Raw genomic sequence first — 24,422 nt, 5'->3', positions numbered from 1 at the left:
TGTACAAAAACATTTTTTAAGTCCGATTTATTTTGATGGCATTTCGTAGTTGAACATACTTATGTTTCTTAGAGAGAGGCTACAGGGGCTACTATCAATAATAATAAGCATTAGAGATGGTAACTAAGACTTATAGGAACGACGTTCAAATAGCGGGGATCTAAAATTGGGCTTTATGGGTTTATGCCGTTTCTATTTCTGACTTCAATTTTTTATGCTGACTCTGTTCAATTTGAATTGCTTTGCTGAGCAACTGATGCCCGAAATCACTTTTAGCAGAATGAGAGAAGAGAGGAACTAGCCTAGAGAAGTCAAAAAGATTTCACGAAAAATGTTGAAAAAGCGGCAAAATGAGGTAAAGCAAAACATTTTTTTGTTCGACGAAGTAAAAAAAACATAGCAGGACGTCCTGAAATACAATTCAAAGAATTGAATGAAAAACTTAGAAGTACTCTACGTGATCAGCAGATTAGTTGAACAATGTAAGACAAAACACAAACAAAATCATCTCCAAATTTTCGGAAACTAAAACAATCAAACAAACTAAACAAAAAATACTCATTGCTCAAACTCTTGAAGCCTTTACTCCAAAGGCAAAATTTGATCGCTTTAAATATACCTATCTCAAAAATATGTTCATTACCAAATTTTGTTTCTGAAAATCTTCTATTGTTTTATCTGCAAGACCTGAAAAAAATTCATTGGCCCTTGAAGTTTGGTTAACTCGAAATTGCCGAAAAAATATTTAAAAAATGAATTGCAAATTTTAATGAAATATTGCTAAAAATTGTGATATTTATATATTCAGAATTATTTCTATGTCTCTAGTGGCTATTCAGTAACCCAATTCCAAGCGTTAAAAACTCATTGACATAAAGATCGAAAGGCAATAATTTTTGAAAATTTCAAACTTTAAAAAATAGAAAATTGTTCTTTAAAATGTTGAAAACCATTCAATTGCCCCCTAGCAACTTTTTAATAACATGCTATCAAACCCTGCATGAGGTTACCTGTCTACTGAGGCAAGAAAAACTGAATAAAAGACAAATTTTTTCAATAAAAAAACTTGAAAAAACTTAAAAATTTTATCAAAAAATTTCCAAAATCCGAAAAATTAAATGGTTGAAAAGAATTCCGATGAAACGAACAATCATGCAGTAATCTTTTAGCAGACCCTTGAATATGTTCTCTGGCACTTGTCATTGAAATGGTGAAAACCAATCCGTTTCCACTACATTCTATTCAGTGCTCTATTGTCAAACCATAAAGGTGACTCCCTAACCCCTGAAACTGGAAAAAAATAAAAATTTTCAAAAATTGCAAAAGTTAGTATCATTTTGAGTGTTTGTGTTTGTGGTACCAAAACATATAGCTCATAAAATGGTCATCACATGTAATTTTATCTCGCAAAAGGCCTTCATCAACTTTTAAAAACTTCAAACTGAGACCAATCAAACAAAAAACTTAAACAAAAAAACAAATAAAAAATCACTCAAATTATGAAAAATTGAACCATTTCGGGCCAAAAAACAGCTAAACATGACCTTTTAACCTTAAATAAAAGCCATCCCAGCAGCTGCACCACTCTAAGCACTTGAAGGACTACTAAAGCCCACTTTGGGCTTCTAATGAAATTTAATGCCCGCTGGGCTTTACCTGTTTATCCCGTTTTGAAAGATCAAAGTCATTGAAAAAATGTGTGAACACATCTTAAAAAAGTTGGATACTTTAAAAGTTGGATACTTTATTATTCCAACATCCCAAATTTTTTTGGGATTTAGAAACTATATAAAGGCCCGCATTTTTTGTTCAGCCAATTCTGGACGGTAGATATCTTTTTGCCAAGATGTGTATATCAAACTTCAAGTCACAGCTTGATCAAAATATCAGCTCCAGCGATTAATTATCACAGTCCACAATCTGAATTGTATGTACAAAAGAATTCGATTATAGACTTTGAGTTTTAAATAAAGTATTTGGAAACAACCGTTTTTCTCTACCAAAGTCAATCTTCAAACAGACGTGTAAAGAGAAGAAGTATTTTCAAAGCAGTTTCTTTTGCAAATGAAAGTAAACCAAAGATTTAAATTATCATTTTTTATCTGGGAATTTTTTAAAAGTTCTAGTTTAGTACTGTTTGATATAATTTTAGAGCAATTCAAGCGATTATACGAATTCAAAAATTTCCCCGAATTTTTTAACCTTTTTTCCTTGAGAAAACGAAAAATTGAAGATGTATTTTCAAGGATTGATTTAGTTTTTCAGTTCTTTTTTTGTTTTTCCCCAAAAAATTGGTCCTCCTAGCTTTTTGATGATAGGATGCCAATCAGCGGAAACTGACTTAACAGAAATAATGTTGGGCTTGCGTGAATATCCTAGCCCCTAAAAAATTGGAGGGTTAGAACAGTTAAGTGTTTATTGAAAAAAGTATTATTCCTAATTATTGAAAAAAATAAACTTAATTAAAGTTTATTGAAAACTTTATTGAAAAAAGTTAAGCAAATTCTTAATACCAAAAGCTTAAGGTTTTCATGCATCTGCTGTTCATAAGCATTTTTTAAGTTTTATCTAATAAATATGTTTTTTGAAGTGTTTCGTAGCTAATTTAGGTAGCTGAACATATTTGAAACGTGAAAAGATGAGAAAATTGAAAAGTGTGGGCTAGTATTAAACGACAGTGTCAACCTCGAGAAATCAAAAAAAATTGAAAATGTCTCTCCAACGATTGGTTCAGCTTTTTAATACCATTATAAATATGTTTCAAATATGTTCAGCTACCTAAATTAGCTACGAAACACTTCAAAAAACATATTTATTAGATAATTCTTAAGAAATGCTTATGAACAGCAGATGCATGAAAACCTTGATCTTTTGATATTAAGAATTTGCTGAACTTTTTGCAATAAATTTTTCAATAAACATTTTAACTAAGTTTATTTTTTTCAATAATTAAGAATAATACTTTTTTCAATAAACACTTAACTGTTCTAACCCTCCAGTTTTTTAGGGGCTAGGATATTCACGCAAGCCCAGCATTATTTCTGTTAAGTCAGTTTCCGCTGATCGGCATCCTATCATCAAAAAGCTAGGAGGACCAATTTTTTTTGGAGAAATACAAAAAAAAGAATTGAAAAACTAAATCATTCCTTGAAAGTACATCTTCAATTTTTCGTTTTCTGGAGGAAAAAAGGTTAAAAAATTCGGAAAAATTTTTGATTTCGTATAATCGCTTGAATTGCTCTAAAATTATATCAAACAGTACTAAACTAGAACTTTTAAAAAATTCCCAGATAAAAAATGATAATTTAAATCTTTGGTTTACATTCATTTTCAAAAGAAACTGCTTTGAAAATACTTCTTCTCTTTACACGTCTGTTTGAAGATTGACTTTGGTATAGAAAAACGGTTGTTTCCAAATACTTTATTTAAACTCAAAGTCTCCACTCAAATTCTTTTGTACATACAATTCAGATTGTGGACTGTGATAATTAATCGCTGGAGCTGATATTTTGATCAAGCTGTGACTTGAAGTTTGATATACACTTCTTGGCAAAAAGATATCTACCGTCCAGACTTGGCTGAACAAAAAATGCGGGCCTTTATATAGTTCCTAAATCTTGGGATGTTGGAATAATAAAGTATCCAACTATTTAGTTAAAAATGCATCAGAACTTATTTTATTAGGTACGTTGCTCCTATTTGCTGGAAGTTATAGTACCTGTCAGGGTGGAGCCGGTTGCGCTGTCCTTCTCTCCCCGCTCTTTCTTCTCCTTCTGCTCGTGTTCCTCCTGCTGTCTCTGCAGTTCCTCTCCCTCTTTGTGCTTCTGTTTCATCTTCTCCTTCATCATCTCCAGTCTGTGTTTCCTGTCCTCCACTTGCTGCTTGTACTGCTCACTCTGTCGAATTCGCACTATCTCCAACCACTGCGTCTGCAAACAGTACAACCAATGTTCATAGACATGTTCAAACGCTGGGGCGCAAATTTGTTCCTAACAACACACTGAGTTATTTGATTCAGGTGGTCTTTTTTGTTTTGCATTGATTGCATGAAGATGTAACCAAATTAATTGGAAAATTGTAAAAGAAAATAATAGATGAGCACTTTTTTTCAAAAAAAAATTAAGTTTCTATAAATTTGTTTAAATAACCATGCACACCTTGTAAAATAAAAGTGACAACATGAATCAAAATTTATTGAGGTGATCACCGCCTTGCGAAGACGCGAATGGCTCAATTTGACACTTCACAATCTAAAGGCTGTTCGAATGGATCCTTGGAGCTGTACACCGCTCTAAGCTGTATCTGTTTTGCAACATGGATTCTACAGCATCCGTTAATAAAACAGTCCCGAAGGATTGTATTAAGATAGCACATATTCTTTGAAATTTTTCGTGTCCTTTTCTTGTCCGAAATTTGTTACATCACCAACAAAACATCAGCTGAAGGAGTTCGGCGCTTACTTAGTCAATATTTTGAATAAATGCTTGATTTTTTTCAGTACTCACCGACTACTTAACTCACTAATTCTACCAAACCTGGCAATCTTATTTTTTACAACTTGAATGAGTTCCTTTTTCCTGCATTCAATAACGCTCAACAAGTTCAGACGTTCGGTCACACACACACACACACTTAACGACAGCTATGACAAGGACTTAACGACAAAGACCTCAATATAAATGTAGCTTTAAGAGTCTAGTATTCAGGTACTCTTGCTGATTTCACCCGTTGAACTTGAAGCGCGTCTGGACATTAGCGCATGTTTTAGCTGATTTGGTAATAGCATGCTTGGATCAAAATATGCATGCTGTTGTCGGTAGTCGAAACAGGCATGAGCAGAAAATTGAAAATAGGACTTGGTTTACAATTTTTTCATAACTTAAGTGACGTTTTCTCTTTTGTAGCTGGTTAAATCTGCCCTGTTTGTCAATGAATCCGTTAGGCATCTTATTCCGTGTTTAATATCGATAATTTTGTGTTGAGCAGCTTTCTTAATTTTCATGTTCATTTGAGTGCTTGAAAGTTCAACACACTGTTCTTTTTGTTTCTGATGTTAATTGTATTGTAAGAGTGAGAAAGAATTAATTTTTCGTTTATGATATGACTGGAGCAGTTTACAAAATATAAGTTCAACAAAACAAAAATGCAGAAGAGAAATTTACGGGTCAGGTGACCCTATTGAGATCTGCCCAAGAGAAGATAAGTAACAATTAGGTTATAACATCAAACAATCGACAGAATCTAATTGAACTGCGATACTGTTAAGTATCCTTGAATGAATAAAAATTGTTTTGATAAATTTTTCTGAAGTTCTATGAATGTTTTCTGGTATTATTTTACTTGTGCGAAGCATATTGAATATACGCCTACGTCTGTAGGCGATTGATTGTCTAAGTATTTTTGTATAAAAATGGGGTTCATCAAGTAGATGAAAAACCAATCTCCGAGTGGATTACTGGGACCTAGAGAGTATGAAGAGTGGTTTTAAGTAGCCCTGACTGTGCAAACTTGTTCCTGAGAAAATGTTTTCATTTTGATTTGTTTGTTCCTAAAGTAGGAAGTCCCGGTTGGAAGCTCAGTTGGACTATTTTCTCATGAATAATGACCAGTTTGTTTGCATTTAACCAGTTACTTATATTAAGCAGATCTTCCTCAATTTCACTAATTGCACATTCAACAGCTGTTAGATTTGTGTCGTCGGCAAAAACCATTCGTATAAAATAGGAAAAGAATTGGACCAAGGACTGAGCCTTGCGGGACATCACATTTGAGTTCAAGGCAATTGGAGGAAATTCCATTCACCCATAGACACTGAGTTTTTTTCAATGCATGAAGCAAACCAATTATAAGCTTTGCCTCTTATACCAACACTTTGCAATTTTGTTAGCAGTTTATCATATTGAATGGTGTCAAAAGCCTTTTTTTCAGATCTAAAAAGAAGCAAATAGTCTTATTTTTATAGACTAGTTTTCTCGGTAAAATCTACTAGATTATCTTTTGTGCTATATTAACTTCTAAATTCATATTGATTCGATAAATGAAATTCAGAACTTCGCGGATATTTGTAGATGCGATTGAACATCGCTTTCTCAAATATTTTACTCCAAACAGTTAGCAATGATATTGGCCTAAAGTTTTTTCTTCAAGTTTGGATCCCTGTTTATGGATCGGAACAACTTTAGCTTTTTTCAAAAGTGTCGGAAATATTCCCTGCACAAAAGATTGGTTAATCAGACTTGTTAAGAAGGGCGCAATTTCTGTTGTTACTAATTTTAGTAGAGTATTGCAACTGTGATCATCACTTAATGAAAATTTGTTCTCCAGATTTTTTTTACAATATCTCGACTGATTGATAGACTGATTTACTTCATTAAAGCACCACTGTTGGACGTTAGTCATGTGATGTTTCAAAGTAGAGCCTATCAAAAGAAATGTTTGTAAATTTTTCTGCGATCCTGAAATTTCCGCTACCTTCATTGCAAGAATTCAGATTTGGGATTTTACTGCCAATTGAAATTTTTTCACTCAGGTTGTTAGCCCGGAGTCTTGTGTAATTGAGCTAATTTCTTTTTTCATTGTACAATTTTTTGGCAAGTTTCACTTCGCATTCAACCTTCTTTCTAAGCAGTTGGAACCTATTTCACCTCTATAGTTTTTCAGGATCTTGTTTCCATAGCCTATGTGACCTGTTGCGTTTTTTTCTTAGGTCTTTCAAGTTATCTGTGAAACAATTAGAAGTCTTGCTAACATTAATTGTTTTACGTCTAATGAGAACAAACTTGTTAGTTACATTTAGGAAACTGCGGTTAAACAATTTAAAGCATTCATCTACATTTTGACTGATATATTTAACATTCAGAAGCCTATTCAAGCTATTCAACCTATTCTGAAGTGAAAGCTCTTCTTCATATTTTTCTACTTTCAGCTTATCATTTATGGATGAGCAATCTCGAATTGCACTGGTTTGTTGCTTGGAGTTACACTAAGGGTCCAATTGAAGATCACAGGAAAAAGATCAGTATAACTTGATGTTCCAGTATAACTTGACACAGGAGTTATCAAAAGATTAAGGATGAAGTGATTAATCTAATCGAGTAAACCTTTCTATTACGAGCTGATTTATTTTGGTATCGTCTATGTTTAAATCTCCGGCCGCCACAAACGGCAGTGATTTGAAACTATTGGTATCAAGAAATTCTCTTAATTTCCAATGAAATTGAGTTTGTTAGAAGGTGGATTGTTCTAATTAACCAAACCGCTATCTTTAATTTATATCCTTCTTGCTCTACAAGCGCCGACAGCGTTTCGGGCAACTCCGTTGTGATTTCATGTAAAAGATTGATGTCATTTCGGAGTTATAACATTTCGCTTCCACCTCTTAAATTTTCACGAGTTTTCGATAAATAACTGTATCCATTTACTAAAGAACATTTTGGATCGTTGTTTTTGTTTAGCCATGTTTCCGTTAGACATATAATTGCAGGAGGTGAATATAAGCTTAATATAAGGTTTATTGATCACTATTATGTGCTTTATATGATCGGACATTCATCAAAAACAGAGAGATAGTACTAGTACACGTGACTACTGGGGCTAGCATCTCCTTTTTTATGTCGCAGTTTATGTGATCAAGTTTGTTGGCAAAAACAGCTAATAACATTATCTATATCATAATTGAGTTTGATTCCGCCATCATACAGATTGGAGGTTTTATACACAGTGGTGTTATTCTCAGGCAGTTTAGAAAATTGTTTCTTCTCGTGTCCACGACGAGAGAAGTCTACAATCTGATTTCATTAAGTTTAGGAAGATTAGACGAGGTTTACTTAGATCTTCGTATATCTTAATACTGTTATCAGATTCATGAAGCCGTTTTTTTATGACGTCGATTTTTGCCGTTAGTCTTGCAAATTTTATAATAATTGGCCTCATCGCCTTCTTTGTTGCTTAAGCCATATCCATTTGATGTGCCTTTACAATTTTTTTTTTTGCATCATTTATTTGCGAGTTCCAGGACCTTTGTTATAGTATCCTCAGACCGTTCTTATATCGTTTTACTATTCGGCGAATCAGTGCGCTCCGGAACTACACGTTATCGCATCGGTTGTACATTTCGATTTGTTCTACTTCACTTCTGGCCATCAGTTTATTTTTTTTTCCACAAAGGCCATGTCATTTTGAAACTTTGCGGTGATTTTTAATGTCTTCGCCTCAACAGCAACTTGGACGGCCTGTTACTGTTGCCTGGTGTTGACTGGTAGTACTTGCAGCTATTGGTGGCACAACAGCAGCAATTGCATTTTGGTTGGCCTTTTTATATTCAATCTAGCTCGTTTAACGACTCTCGAATGCCGATGGCGTGAGGCCTAAGTAGTGCAATATAGTCGGTAGTGCGGCGGCAATGACATCAGCCGTCTCCAAAAAGCTTCTTCCGCAAAAAGTTATCTTCAGACATTTCACACTCAGATGTTATATAGCACCAGAAGTAATACTAGCACATAAGGTGAGTGAAGAGTCTTTTCACATGATAGAGAGCAAAATTGAAAACACAGAAAAGAAGAACATAGTCCCTCAGATGCTCCAAGGGACTGAAACCTTAAAAAGATACCTACTGATGTTTACCACCGCAACAACCTTTTAATTTTTAGCTCATCAATTATATCAATAGATTGCCTATGGAACACAGTGAGAGCAAAAACTCGGCCGCTCCAAGGCACAAGAGCCTCAAAAGCTACCAAGAACACAACACTTCAGAAGAAAGCAAATTATAATTTTTCATCATCATAATTGTCCCTTTTCTTTTTTCTTTTGTTTTTAGGCGGCCTGTTTCTCGACTTGGATATTTTCTGTTATGTGAGTTTGCGAAGATTTCCTTTGTGCTATAGGATTGTTTGAAGAAATGAGTATCCAGGCAAGTTGCAAGGTGTACCTTTTATAGCTCTTCCACAAACCAATAAACCTTGCGTTTCCTTTTTGACAAAAGTTTCTTGACGTTAATAAATAGAATACCAATGGCTTAGAGGTCAGCAAAAATGTCAATTGAACCCAATCTTCGGCAATACAAGACAGCAGATATAAAATCCGTGTTCTTTTTCAACTTGTTTATGAGTTGCTCAGTCGAGGGTTAGGGAGAATTTAATTGAACTATGATTGTGCTGTTCTGTTGTGAGAAGAAATACAACTAGTTAATGGAAAGTAATAAACTCTCGACAAAACGGGTCTCATTGCAATTCGTCAAAATCATAGCTGACTGTCGCTCGGCGAATCGCGAGGAAACGACAGTTGGCGGTGTTGTTTGTAATCAATTGACGCTCAGGGGTAAAGATGGACAGGATAAAATGGAAAGGGTTTGGAAAAATGTTAAAGACAAGTTTTTGAAAATGTGTTTTACATTTTGAGAGCATCTTTTCAGACATTTTGGCTCGCTGTGCTTTTCGTAGACGTTGAAAGTCCAATTGAACTGCATCCAAAAATAAAATCAAACGATTTTGTCAGTCTAGTACGTTTCGCTTGAGAACTGAAATTGGTCAGTTGGATGAGTGATCAGACGAAAAGTTGCATTAGAAAACGACCGACAGGTATGTTTGCTGCTAGTATGTTTGGGGGCAATTGCTAGTATGTTTGGGGGGCACTTAATTAGCAGCTGATTTATCAAAGGGTGCATCATCATTGGAGGAAAACGCATCATTTTACTACCAATTACCACCTGAATTGATTGATTTTCTTGGTTTTCCACAATGTGCCCAGTTGCAGGAATTCTAAAATAAGTTTTCTCAGAAACTTTCAGATTCGCCTTCACATATTAGACTGTGCTATGAAAGCTTTACACGGTTGTAGAACGCCGAAGTATGAGTGATGATGATGATGATGATGGTGGTTTTAGCACCTTTTCTAATCTCAAAAGTGCGTTCGTTCAGTTAGTAGGCTAAACAAAATAGTAGAGTTTTGAGCATCGTCTTGAAACATTTGTAATTTGACTCATTGCGAACATAACTAGGAAGGCTGTTCCAGTAGTAGCATCCACTATTCATAAAAGCACGCTTCTCGTAGTTTGTTTTGACTGCTGGAACCCGAAAAAGCTCCCGCCGCGATGGATTCGAAGACGATGAATTCAATTGAAAAAGATCTTTAAGATATGTCGGGTGTTTTCCATGTTTGACTTTGTGCATCAAACAGCCAGCTTTATATTGGATTCTTTGCTTTACCGGAAGCCAGTGTAATTTCTTCATTAGCTCGCTTGTTCGAGAAAAACGCGGCTGGTTGAAAACAAAACGAGCTGCAACATTTTGTACGTTCTGTAGTTTCTTCAATTTTGATTCCGGAAGACCAAGATAGAGTACGTTGCAATAATCTAATCGAGATAACACGTAGCATCTAACGAACAAAATTTTCAGCTCTTTATCTAGGAATTGTCGGCAAGAAAAAAGTTTCCTCAGGTAGTAAAAACAACTCTTTCTCACAGAACTTATCTGATCTTCTAGCGATAGACTTGTATCAAGTAGAAATCCAAGTATTTTAATACGTTGCTTTTCAATGAGAGGATCTCCGAAAGGGGTAACCTGTAAAGAAAAGCTTCTGTTCAAGGTATGTTTGAATACAATAATGTCCGTTTTGTCTTTGTTGAGCTTCAATTTCAAAGAAGTAAAACACAGTTCAATTTCCCCAAGAATTTCTTCATAAGTAGGTTCAAGTTGTCCATCCGTTACTTCAAAGAAAAATTGGGAGTCATCAGCATAAAAATGATACACCCATTTTAGCTCATCGAGCTTATCAAATAAAGGACTAAGGTATAATAAAAACAAAATCGGTCCCAAGATGCTACCCTGTGGTACTCCAGTTTCTTGCTTGATGCTGTCAGAGAGAGCATTAGAGATCAAGACTTTCATCGTCCTATTTCGTAAGTAACTATCAAAAAAGTTTGCTACGGTGCCACTAAACTGAAATGAGTTCTTCAGGATGTTAATCAGAATGTCGTGTTGCACGGTATCAAAAGCGCTACTGAGATCCAGGCTTATCATTAAGACAGACGTTTTCTTTGACACCTTACTAAGAACAGCATTTGTGCACCATATCAGAGCAGTTTCAGTTGAGTGGTTGGATCGATACGCGGACTGCATTGGCAACCATTTACTAGTTGTATCTAGATGTCCTGTCAGTTGATTCTGTACAACTTTTTCAACGAGTTTACCGAGCCATTTGAGATTAGTTACAGGACGATAGCTAGCCAAGGATTGTTTGTCTTTGCCTGATTTATGTAGAGGTTTTATAACACCTTCCTTCAGGCAATTTGGAAAAACTCCACTGACGAGACAGCAATTAACTAAATTTAAGAAATCGTCAATTTTTCTCAGGCATAGTTTCTTGAACAAGCTGGCAGGCATGGGATCTTGAAAGGCAGAAGCTGTTGAAAGTGAATTGATGCAATTTTCTAAAGTCTTAGCATCAACTAAATCAAACTCGGACCAACCAGTACGATCAGATGGTTGAAGGATGAGGGGCTGGTCTGGAATTATTGCATTGATAGCATCCACTTTTTCCTTGTAAAACAAATTAAAATCGTTTGCTAGTTCACGCGGATCATTATGACAAGGAAAAACAGGCAGTGTGTGCGTTAGTAGCGAGTTCAAGGTTTCGAACTTTGTTTTAATACTAATTGATGCAAGGTTGCTCTTGAAGTACTCATTGCGTTTCCTTGTTAATAACTCATGGTAGTAATGCAAGTGAGACTCGTAGCAGACCTCGTTGTAACTGCTCGGATTCTGTTTCACCCGCCTTTCAAGGGATCTCTTTTTTCGTTTTGCTTCATTACATTCCGCGTCGAAGTACCGAGGTTTGCCTGTTCAAGGCCAAAAACGGATCTTCTTGACAGTTTTTTCACGTGTAGTTAAAATTGAATCTTCTACTAATTTAAAAATGTCTTCTACAATCTCGTTAGACTGATCTTTCAGTTGAACATCGTAGGCCTCAACTGATTTCGTTAATTCACGATCCACTTCGTTGAGAAAAACATCTTCATCTATTGATCGCCATTTGAAAACCTCCAACTCTTGGATTTTAGCCTCTTCAGTTGATTGGGGTGAATCGATTTCAATGTCAAACAACACACAAAAGTGATCGGATTTGAGTATTGGATCCAATCGAAACTTTGAATTCTTTGTAAAATTCGAAAACACTAGGTCTAAAGTGTTTCCATTGACGTGAGTCGGCATCAAAAACTGGTTTTGTAAATTTAACTCATTCATAAGTGTTTCAAATTGTACCCACGATGAGTGCTTTTGTGAGATATTAAAATCACCCAAAAAGAGCGTGTTCTTGTATTGCATAGCATATGTAGACAAAGAATTATCGACAATTGTGAAGAAAACAGGTATGCTGCCTTTCGGAGGTCGGTAAATTGTACAAACGCAGAGATTTACATTTCGGACTATCAGTTCCACAACGTGGTACTCGATATCAGGCGTAACAGCTGAGTCCAGTACGTTGAATGTAATTGAGTGCTTGATAAAAACACCAACTCCTCCGCCTTTATCTTGACGATTAATGCCAGTGAATTCATAGCCAATGCAATTAACAGCATTTGTGTGGAACAGTGTATCTTCTTTCAGCCAAGTTTCGGATACAGATAAAAACAACGGTCGTTGAATCGTTAAAAAGGTTACAATGCCAGACATCTTATTGCAAATTGAACGAGCATTGAACATTGCCCCAGTTTGCGGACTTTTGAATAGTCATTCGGAACTAGGAGCATTCAGAGTTTTTATCCAACTTCTTGCTTCGTCATTCATAAAATATCTACGCAGTATAACATGTTGCGGCCAGGTTTCACTTTGTTCCGCCAACTCCGATTTGTCTTCAGGCAGTATCAAGTGAAACGACTTTACGTCTGCTCTTCGGCTTGGCAGTTCCCGACAAGCGATTGGACTTAACATTTTTGTCTCACAGTACTTCATTAAAGCATCCTGATCCACGTTACTCGAAACCCTGCTGACAAAATAGTGTCGTCTAGGATTGTATCGCTGTTTCAATTCCACTCCAGCCAGTTGACTACTTGTGGATGACGTTCCATTCACTACCGCTACTTGTCTTACATGCTTCTTCACCCTTCCGGCACTATCATGTTGATTTCCAACATCTGCATTTGCTAAATGTGAGCATTCACCAGTGTTTTGTTCGGGATCAACTTGTTGGTTTCTTAACTTGCGTTTTTTCCGTTCACTTTTATCTGAGGCATTGCTATCAATCCGGTCACGAGGGACGTGCTTGAACACATTCGCTGATTTGTCCAAGCCTTTCGATAACGCATTCAAGTAAGGATTTTTCGGAGCTATCTGAGATAACGTCTCTTTTATGTTAACAATATCAGCGGCGAGATGATCTACGACGTCCATCTTCACCATTAACCTCGAAAGCAGTGATGGTAGGGAAAAGTTGCTACATGCAGTGCATCTCCACGAAACAGTGCCAGTAGATGCTTGTTGAGGAACAACCCCGAGGCAATCTACATGAACGCATTTCACATCACAGATTTCGCAATTTATTGTATCCGACTCGCAACCCAATTCGCAGACAACACAAGGGTTCATCTTAAGCGTTAATTACAGTAGATGTAAGACAATAACTAAGGCAGATAACGAGGACCAGAAAACGATTCAACTCAACCAAAAAAGCAGCCACACCTCGTAACCAACACGAATTATACCTTTGTATAATTCAGAGGTCACCAGAAGTGCGTATACCTTCAAGATTGAAGAGATCGTTTGACTAGTTTTTTCACTAATTGCAGTCTTCTTTTACGATTCGCTCTTTTTCTAAGCTTCGCAGAAACAACAACCTTCTGAGACCGTAGTTTCTGTTGGAATAGCTGCCAAGTCTTCAGTTCTTGACAGGCTGGTTGATGTAGCTCGTAATACTTTTCAACCACTTTCGGCGACACCTTCTTAATGTCAGGAAAAGTATACTGGAGAACACTGAAGGTGGGTAGTTGACTTGAGCACAGTTGTTGGAAAACGTTTGGTGCTCCAACCCGTGGACAGAATACCACCCACTTAATCTGGGGATAGTTTTCCAGTTGCCGGATTAGCTGTTTCGGAGACAAAGGCCGATTGTAATTGGAATGATGCTTGGACAGGGAGTTGTTCACAGTATCATGCCAAATTGCAACGTCTTCGTACTTGGCAGTTGTATTTTCAAGAAGATGTTGGATAGTCTTCTTCTTGTTCCTAGCGTAGGGGTTGACGCTGAGGCCTGGAATGGCAATGCAATTCCGTTCCAACTGGGACTTCGTCGTAGGATTGGTTTGCTTCCTGATGGTCCAGTAGAGTGAGCTGGCACCTAGGATTTTCATTCAAACCTTGTCTCTAAAACCCTCCCATTGGAGGTCAACAGTACAAGGTTTCCATACAATTATGAAACTATTTAATGTTGTTATTTGAGTGCGAGTTGTTACCAATCTGAATTTACACAGAGATAATTTGGCAGTTGTATGATCATCGATATCATTCTATATGCATTTTAAAAGGTAGGCCTTGTAGCTCTCATTCTGTATATATATATATATATCTTCTCTCTCCTTCGGAAAGCGGACTTCCATCCCACTTCTCTATGCGCTCTATTTTGATCGGAGCGGGCTAGATAACTTATAGAAATCACGATAACTTGCAAGATAATTTATAGAAATCACGTTTTGCTGGCAGACTGTTTTTTCTTTGTTTTTTGTTTAGTGTATATTATTTGTTTAGTGAGTTTTTTTTGTTTAGTGTATATTATTTTTTGTTTTTTAATATCTTTTATTGTTTTATCTGTGAAATTTTATCCCTCATGTGCAGTTTTACTTATTTAAAATTACCTATGTGTAGTTTGCTTTTGTTTTTTGCTGGTAATTGATCTCCAGATAAAATTTTAGGCGCTTAATTTTGATTGATGATTGGTTCTCCTATCGTAAAACGGTTTTTCATATTGCTTGATACTGTATTTCGAGAATTATATCAGAGTTGCACTTAACTTATTTGATAAGAATGAGAGTAAAGATTCAATTTGGCATTCTTTGTTTTTAAAAAATAATTTTGATGTAAATGGTCTAAAAAAATTAATTGGAGATTGTTTTGCAGCATTTTTTAACTGCGCTTTTCAACAACCCTATATCCACCCAGGAAGCTACAACATAAGCAAACTCCCAATATAATAAAAATTGCTCGCAACAACGCGCCACATAAAATTAGCGAATTTGTAAAATAACGCAAAAAGCCCTAGTATATCACAATTTGAATATGCACAATTTTCAGTTATGTTCTATATAAGCGAGTTCTAAAGCGGACTTTGTGGTGTTTGATTTTATTAGTGTCGCCATTTGGAGACAATGTTATCTTGTCGAAAATTCAAGGTTTTATTTTTCGAATAGTCTTCACAAAAACAAGGCCTGGCAATTTGTATTTCGGAAAAGAAATAAGTCTTATCATATCTAGATTTAGTTATGAGCTTTTTCTAACTTTTATTAACTGTTTCTGTTAAGAATTGCTAGATGTTTTACAAGCATCTACAGATCTATACTAGGAGGTTACTGAGAATCGAACCTAGAGCGTATCAACTCCTAAGTGAGCAGAATAGAAGTGATCAAATATAATATTTCTCACTTGGCAGTGGTTATTTTTGTATGTGTTACCTTTATGTCCTTGACATTGTGTTCAAGCATCTGATTCGTTCTCTTCCAGTATGCTATCTCGTCTGCCCTCCTCTTGTCTTCATGTGCATTGAATTCTGCCTGTTTTCTCTCTTGCGTCTCAATTGTGTTCTTCAAATTGTTCAGCTCTGTCAACATTTCCTCTTTCTCTTCCTACAGTCACAAATTGATAGTTTGTAGTGAAAATTCTATATAAAGCAAATATTGAGAGTCAAGTTAATTTTTTTTCAAAATTCATATACTAGTGGAATGCAATCGTTGCGTTGTTGCATACTCAAAATTGCAAAAAAAAATGTTTGTCTTTCAAAATGGGCTCTAAAATCACTGGCAAGACTTCTTTAGTTATGGATTTGTATTGCTAATCTTTGAATTAGGCTTCAAAGATTCATTATAGCTTGAATCTTTTCTTTTTCGCTCAACGACAATGCAACTGAAGCCCCACTTGCACAGTACTTTTTGTGACTATATTGTGCCTATTTGGAATAGCAGCACTTAGAGCTTGTCATAAAGTTCAAGCGAATGTTGGAAAACTACCGGAAATAGTTCAAAGGTCAAAGTTAAACAACATGTGAGTAAATTTCAAAGAATTCAAGCAACGCGAATAATTATTTGAATGCAATTATACTGCTCTTTTTTGCTCGTACTGCTTTTTTTTAGGCCGAGAGTGTTTTGAGAACTTTTGCTTTAAGTTATGGTTTATAAATTGGGAGAGGTAGAAACTATAGATACCTGAAGTTGGTTCAGTCTCTCTTCTGTCTGTGTTGTGAGATGATTGCATATGATCTCTTTCCTAGCACTGTTCCTCACACCAGATGGGAACAGTTTCCTAAATATGAACAGAGTTCAACAGCAGAATTTACATGGTCGTAGAAGTTTTCTCAATTGAATTCTTTTGTAGCATTTTTTAAAGCTTTTTTTAAGTTTGGGCTTCAACTTATAATTTTCAGACCATAAAATTCAGTTCATCTGTAAATATGGGGAGTCGTATTAGTGACTAACAAATTAACGGCATTGGAATTAATTTCAATCACTAATGAGGACTTAATTTCAATCACTGATGAGGACTTTCAATCACTAATGAGGACGATGTCAGAAAAAGCTGGAACGATCTGCTTTTTAAAGGGAGATTTGGAGATCTATAAGTCAGTGTTGATACTTGAAATTACATAGTGCTAAATCTTTTACGGACGAAAAAGAAAGTGAAGCCTCTGTCCAAAAATGTGTTCATGCATTCATTCAGTTTTCGTGTAAATCAACTAATTTCCTGTTATTTGGTCCTGTAGTATTTCGATTTGTTTTCTTACCTATAAGTGTCAACTGCGAAGTCACTTTCTTGTTTGACCCTGGCCAGTAGTTGACCCCTTTCAGGCATCGCGCAGATCTCTTGTCTCACAAGCTCCTCAAATACCTTATAAAGCAAACTAATCTTTACCCGGGAGGTTCCCATGAATTTTGAGTTTTTGCATACCCATTTCTAATATGTAATTAATTATCTCTCCCGGTATATTTTTAAGCGCTAGCTTCTAAGGCTCGACAATTTTATAGATTTAAAAATTATAGGATGAATGCTTTTGTCTGACTTCTAAAAATTGGCCAAGAATGTGTCTCTTCGGCTTTTAATTTTTGGGCTGATACAAAAAAATGCGTGATCTTGCCTATTTTTTGTTCTTACGACTGTTGCAACCTTCGCCAATTTGCCATCACCATATATGGTGTTTCAATGGGAATAGAATCTTGTAGAAAAAAAACAATCTTGCAAATTTAATTTGCTTTTTGGATGCAGTTGTGCTCGAGGAGTTAACTAAAGTCATAACGGAAACTCGTTTTGGATTTTGTATTTAAATTCCTTTGATGATTTTGAAGAAGGAAACTATTATTATTATATCATGGAATGATTGGTTCTCGCATTTGATAATTTCTTTACAGATCACCTAAATTTTCGGTTCTTTTTCTACTGCTTGAATACTTCTTCCATTGATTTTATCCTATTATGCTGGTTTCTTTTGGGGAATGGTTTTGTTAGCCTAACAGCGAGCTAAGGCTTGTTATTTGAAGACATTTTTAGAAACGGTAGATAAACAATGTTTTGCGATGCATTTCTGGTATATTTTTGAAGAGAGTGATGTTTCTGAGTTGCCTGTGCGTTTTCCTTGCACACTAATGAAGTTAAGCATCTTTACTTGTGATACAATTGGTTTTGGTAGTATGCTACATGTGGTTGCTTCTGCCCGGACCTAATGTTTTAGTTCTGGGCAAGTCTCATTTCATTACTGATTCAGAACCATGATCATGTCTAAATCCAAGTCTGGGCTGAGACTTGGCAAGTCTAATCCAAGTCTGATTTAAAACTTCGAAATCCAATTCGAAATCCAAGTTTGACTTAAGACTTGGCAATTCTAAATCAAAGTCTGATTTAAGACTTGGCAAGTCTAAATCCAAGTCTTGGCAAGTCAAAAATGGGTCCGGAAAACGACAAAAGTGGCGCAAAAAAGTCAAAAAATGGTTTAAAAAAGACGGGAAATTGTCCAAAAATGTCGGAAAATCGTCGAAAAAAGACGGGAAATCGTCCAAAAATAGTTGGAAAATCGCCCAAAAATAGTCGGCAAATTGTCCAAGAATAGTCGGAAAATTGTCAAAAAGAGCCGGGAAATCGTCCAAAAATAGTCGGAAAGTGGTCAAAGAAAGCCGGGAAATTGTCCAAAAATGTCGGAAAATCGTCGAAAAAAGACGGGAAATCGTCCAAAAATAGTTGGAAAATCGCCCAAAAATAGTCGGAAAATTGTCCAAGAATAATCGGAAAATTGTCAAAAAGAGCCGGGAAATCGTCCAAAAATAGTCGGAAAGTGGTCAAAGAAAGCCGGGAAATTGTCCAAAAATAGTCGGAAAGTGGTCAAAAAAGCCGGGAAATCGTCCAAAAATAGTTGGAAAATCGCCCAAAAATAGTCGGAAAATTGTCCAAGAATAGTCGGAAAATTGTCAAAAAGAGCCGGGAAATCGTCCAAAAATAGTCGGAAAATGGTCAAAGAAAGCCGGGAAATTGTCCAAAAATAGTCGGAAAGTGGTCAAAAAAGCCGGGAAATCGTCCAAAAATAGTCGGAAAGTGGTCAAAAAAGCCGGCAAATTGTCCAAAAATGGTCGGAAAGTGGTCAAAAAAGCCGGAAAATTGTCCAAGAATAATCGGAAAATTGTCAAAAAGAGCCGGGAAATCGTCCAAAAATAGTCGGAAAGTGGTCAAAGAAAGCCGGGAAATTTTCCAAAAATAGTCGGAAAGTGGTCAAAAAAGCCGGGAAATCGTCCAAAAATAGTTGGAAAATCGCCCAATAATAGTCGGAAAATTCTCCAAGAATAATCGGAAAATTGTCAAAAAGAGCCGGGAAATCGTCCAAAAATAGTCGGAAAGTGGTCAAAGAAAGCCGGGAAATTGTCCAAAAATAGTCGGAAAGTGGTCAAAAAAGCCGGGAAATCGTCCAAAAATAGTTGGAAAATCGCCCAAAAATAGTCGGAAAATTGTCCAAGAATAGTCGGAAAATTGTCAAAAAGAGCCGGGAAATCGTCCAAAAATAGTCGGAAAATGGTCAAAGAAAGCCGGGAAATTGTCCAAAAATAGTCGGAAAGTGGTCAAAAAAGCCGGGAAATCGTCCAAAAATAGTCGGAAAATGGTCAAAGAAAGCCGGGAAATTGTCCAAAGATAGTCGGAAAGTGGTCAAAAAAGCCGGGAAATCGTCCAAAAATAGTCGGAAAGTGGTCAAAAAAACCGGGAAATTGTCCAAAAATAGTCGGAAAGTGGTCAAAAAAGCCGGGAAATCGTCCAAAAATAGTCGGAAAGTGGTCAAAGAAAGCCGGGAAATTGTCCAAAAATAGTCGGAAATTGGTCAAAGAAAGCCGGGAAATTGTCCAAAAATAGTCGGAAAGTGGTCAAAGAAAGCCGGGAAATTGTCCAAAAATAGTCGGAAAGTGGTCAAAAAAGCCGGTAAATTGTCCAAAAATTAGTCGGAAAGTGGTCAAAAAAGCCGGTAAATCGTCCAAAAATAGTCGGAAAGTGGTCAAAGAAAGCCGGGAAATTGTCCAAAAATAGTAGGAAAATCGTCAAAAAAAGACGGTCAAAACATGTTTAATTGCTTTATTTGGCAAATTTTTTTTGCACAAATTATGAGTCATTACCCGCTTACAGAATTCAAAAGAAATAGACTGTTTCATGTTGATCTCACTTCGGTTTTCTTGTTCTTTGCCGAATCGATCACAACCGAACTTGTGATCAGCTTACTCTAGTCGCTTTGAATACTATATTAGTAGTATATAGCTGGACCGAGGTGCCCGGGGGGGGGGGGGGGGGGTGGCGACCCACATGTATTAAGATTGGTTATAGCGGTTGTGGCTCGCTTCGGTCGCCATTGAGTTATTTTAGCAATGTATAAAGATAGGAATCAGATATTAATGTATGATATATAAGGATATGAATAAAATTTTATAAGATTAGTTGTATTAAGACAGATTCTACATGTATTAAGATTAGGTATAGAATCTACATGTATTAAGATTACGTATAGCTTCTACATGAATTAAGATTAGGTAAAGCTTCTACATGTATTAAAATTAGGTATAGTATTACATGTATTAAGATTAGCTATAGCTTCTCACAAGCATTAAATTTACTCTTAGATGCTCACATGTATTAAGATTGTTCTTGGATGTTCACATAGTGGGATGATTAAGGAACATCCTAATCAATGTTATTTTTAATTAGTCATCGTAATTTCTTTCATCAAAAATGAAAGAGCTCGATGAGCACGAAATGCATACTATTTATGTACGCTATAAAATGGATTTATGACGTCACAAAAAACAATAAGGAAAATTGATCAACGCTACTAAAGATTGAATAAACTCCTGACATTCCTTTTAAGGAAAGCTAATTGATATAAGGAGGATGACACGATTAAAGAACTCATTCGATTTGTCCATGTATAGCTTTGAATGAAAAATAAAGCAGCTTTCAAAGTTTTTTCCCTAACGATAGTTAATTTATTACAATGAATACCAAGACTAGTTATACAATACACAACAAAATTACTCAAAACACTTAAAATCTAATCAGAATCCTATCAAATATCAGCGAAAATAAATAAAGATGACGGATGTAAAATATTTGAAAGTAGAGTTTTAATTTCAGATCATCAAAGGTTTTGTATGTATTCCATCTGCCTCCACCATTCGCTTTGGATAGAAATAGGAAAGTCCCTTTTTAGTTTGTTCGTAGGTGAGAACTTGATGATTTACTGTTTTGAATACTCTGTTAGTCGAGGATACATTCACTGCTTCATTCATTACTTTTCTGTACTTCTGCAATGGTCCATCATTACTTTCTTCTAGAACATTCTTGTTGAGTCCCTTGCTGCTGAACTTAGTTTTCTTCGTTCTAGAGTCGTAACAGCAATAAGTTTTGCTACATAGAGACAACATTTCAGTACATCGAAACTCCTCCTTGAATAATCCAGGTTCCCGCTTATCATGTTTCACATGTTTAGGGCAACAGTTTCTCGGAAAAAAATTTTTGTTACAATCAGCGCGAAAATTTTCTACAGAGTCATTACTTCTGAGTTCTTTCCAAGTGCTCTTCATTTCGGGACGAATGCATTCATAGAGAATCTCATGAGCTAGCGCCATATACAGAGAGTCAGTGTCCATTTCAAGCTCTTCAAATTTTTTAACATCACAGAACTTGTCAAAAAAGTTGTAGTAAAGCTCTAACATTCTCAATTTTGCATACTGAAGGATAAAAAATCCAACAATTATTGGTTCACGATGTTCAATTGTGCTTTTCACTAGTTCAACTTCATAGATATCTCTCGAAACGCTATTGAGTCTTCTAAAAAGACGGTTATTAATTGCTTTATGAGTTTTTTCTTCATTAAGATAGAGAGTTTGGGTGTGTCAACTTCGATCCATAATCTGATAACCATACGAGCTGTTCCCAAGTAACTTCATAGTCTCAGCAACAACGCTCGAGTCAAGATTTTCATCTCCCTTTCGTCTCGCATCAACAACAGATTGCACAAAATCATTGAAGCACTTTTGTGGTGTATACTCGACAAATCGGTATATTTTAGTACAACGTAGTCCAAGCTTCAAGTAAAACTTCAGTAATGGCGTTCTAACTATTCCATTATTTAATTTATAACTCGAAATCAACATTCGTTGTGGTTTCATCAATAGATCGATCTTTTCAGCATACTCTCTCATGAAATCTCCAATATCTTCTCTTCCAACGTTGCTATTTTTGAAAATTGGAGGAAAGTTTGCGAATCGTTCGTAGAGCTCCTCCGGAACTTCTAAGTCGCATTGTACATAACCGAATAACTTATCCTCATCTATCCGCTTCAGAAGGGTTTCCATGCTTAAGGGTAGTTTGTAGGGAAAATTTTTTCTAACGTGATTTTTCAGAAAAGAGCTCATCTGAACCTGATCCCAACATTCACACTCCCTCATCTCGATAATTTTATATCCCTTTTTCTCCAGATGTTTTTTTCTTAAGTTATCAGATTCTCGCTTCTGGAGACCTTGTTTAAGTTCTTCCTCGCTAAGAGAGGGTTGAGCTTCTCTACAAGGACAGAAATGGTAGTAACATCCGAGGGCTTCGAAAATTGTATTGCAGTGTCCACAAAAGCCATCAACACTAAACCAATCAATTTTTTTCTGTTTTCCAGTTGTATAGATGCTCTCAATAGTAAAGTCTGGTCTGATTGTTTGATAGTAAGAAATAACCATGTTTTCAAATTTTCTAATCTTGTTCTGACGAGCTTTGAACTTTTGGAGATCAGAATCGAACTCCCACCTAGTGTATAAACCCGTTGGCATCGCTTGACACATGGCGAAGGGATACAATTGGCTGGCGTCTATTCCAACTATCGCCTTACAAATGTTGTTTGATGTTCGGATGAATGTCTTGTCTACAACAGCTTTCCTTGTGAAGACAATAGAAGGCCCACCAGTCATTTCACTTCGCACTTTTCCATGTAAATCTTTATCGCTATCGACGAACGGATAAAATTTTGAACTTGTTGACTCGTGAAGACAAATATTAGCCAAATTTGGAAGTGTACAACCGCGCTTCAATATATCAATGTTCCGATTATGATAAAACTCAATCATTTTACTCATTGCAGTCAACGTTGGTACAACGTCTTTGTTATTATACCATCGAAGGAAATCACGAAAAGTTTTCATACCCTCCTTCTTCCACAAATCTGCTAAAAGAGTATAATTTTGTTTTCCTGACAGCTGCTTCTTTTTCAGTCCCATCTCCTTTAGGATTATCTTTTCGTCTTTCCCACACTGTATTAACTTCTCGAACTCAGACAACTCCTTCTCCAAAGGATTAAAGTTTTTCCGTTTGCTGAAAAATGAGTCATAGGAAGGAAGTTTGTCACAGTCAAGTTTCGTCAACGAATCAAACCATTCATACGGAAAAAATCCTTTTGTCTCCTCGGACTGATATGCTTTCAGAAATAAATCCAGAAATGTAGTTCCACCGAGAAAGTTCAGAATATCGAGAAACTGAATGTCACCAAAACTAAAAGATATAAATTGGTTTGCCTTCTTTATTACCGTAGGTTGAATAGATCTATCAGTTATTAGATGAGGAATGAGAAGTTTTGATTAGGTTATGGTCAAGTTTTCCACTGTTGAATCCAAAAACTGGTAAAGTGTCAACATAACTATCAAAATGACGCTGCAGATCAAAGAGCTGCGTTTGCTGGAATCGTAAAAAATTTTCAGATGCATTGCTATCTTCTGTTTTGTTACTGATATTTGGTTGATTGTCGGAAATAACTTGCAATCTAGAGGAAATATCACTCAACCTAGTTTTTATCTCTGCTTCCACCGCCAACAACTTAGGTCTCATATCCGCTTTGTTTTTTGCTGCTAGTGTTTCAAGTTGAGCTACAAATGATATGATGAGACGAGTAGGATCATCTTCGCACAAGAAAATTGGTTCCTCCAACAGATTGGAGAAAATTGAAACAGATACTGGTACATGAGTTCCAATCCATGATGTTGTAGCAGTGCTACTAATTTCCGATGAGTTGTCACATATTGCTTCAAAGTCGAAGACCGCAAAATTTTTGAAGAGGGTACAATCTTCTGGATAAGCGATTGAGAAGTTTTAAAGTTTCTGAAACAATGTTTCCTTTAACGAATAAACACCTCTCGGATAGATATTTTTCACTCGTTCTTTGCAAGTTCGTAAGTGGCGATTAAAATGTCCAGAGTGATTGAAGAAGACGTCACAGCTGGGACAGCGGAACTTCTTGAAGAATTTGTTGATATCATTTACATAACAGATATGGTTGTTATAGCGAAGTAATTTAATGTTTTCTTCATATCGTTCAATGCTTCGTCGAATGAGTTCGCCAACTATTTCACCATCTTCTATGGTAAAATCATAGATGAAGATATTTTTTTCGACTAAATTTTCAATTATTGGGATTTGATCCAGAGGAACTCCCATGAAGTTTTCAGGATCACAGTCAGTGGACGAAACAAATTTGTCAAACAGTTGCATCGCATGTGGTTCAACATCTACGGATCCAAATAAATGAATGGAAATTGCGCGGAATAGACATAAGTTATCGTTATAAGGTACATCATGTCCATTTGAAAGCAGACAATTAACTTCTGGGTTTCTTATCAAAGGTTCCGGAAGAACAGAATCCAGGCAACCCAAAGGAATATTTTTTAAGAGAGC

General features: G+C 36.1%; 2 protein-coding genes across 4 annotated transcripts in view; one reads left to right on the top strand and one right to left on the bottom strand.

The window, feature by feature from the left end:
- LOC142341528 (33 kDa inner dynein arm light chain, axonemal-like) overlaps nucleotides 1-24,422 on the bottom strand; it is a 110,884-nt gene that overhangs the window by 4,908 nt on the left and 81,554 nt on the right. For both annotated transcript variants that reach the window (XM_075392530.1, XM_075392539.1), the window contains exons 5-8: nucleotides 16,981-17,084; nucleotides 16,406-16,502; nucleotides 15,659-15,829; nucleotides 3,719-3,929 (exon numbers count right to left, since the gene is read on the bottom strand). In XM_075392530.1, the coding sequence (XP_075248645.1) occupies nucleotides 3,719-3,929; nucleotides 15,659-15,829; nucleotides 16,406-16,502; nucleotides 16,981-17,084 (583 nt within the window). The remainder of the gene's footprint in view (nucleotides 1-3,718; nucleotides 3,930-15,658; nucleotides 15,830-16,405; nucleotides 16,503-16,980; nucleotides 17,085-24,422) is intronic.
- LOC142341517 (protein O-mannosyl-transferase TMTC4-like) overlaps nucleotides 1-24,422 on the top strand; it is a 114,754-nt gene that overhangs the window by 33,529 nt on the left and 56,803 nt on the right. The window lies entirely within an intron of this gene.

The sequence above is a fragment of the Convolutriloba macropyga genome, chromosome 1 (assembly GCF_964194025.1).
Source record: "Convolutriloba macropyga chromosome 1, txConMacr16.3, whole genome shotgun sequence".
NCBI classification, from domain to species: Eukaryota; Metazoa; Xenacoelomorpha; order Acoela; family Convolutidae; genus Convolutriloba; species Convolutriloba macropyga.
The sequence above is the reverse complement of the archived record's forward strand: the minus strand, read 5'-3'. Positions and strand labels throughout refer to the sequence as shown.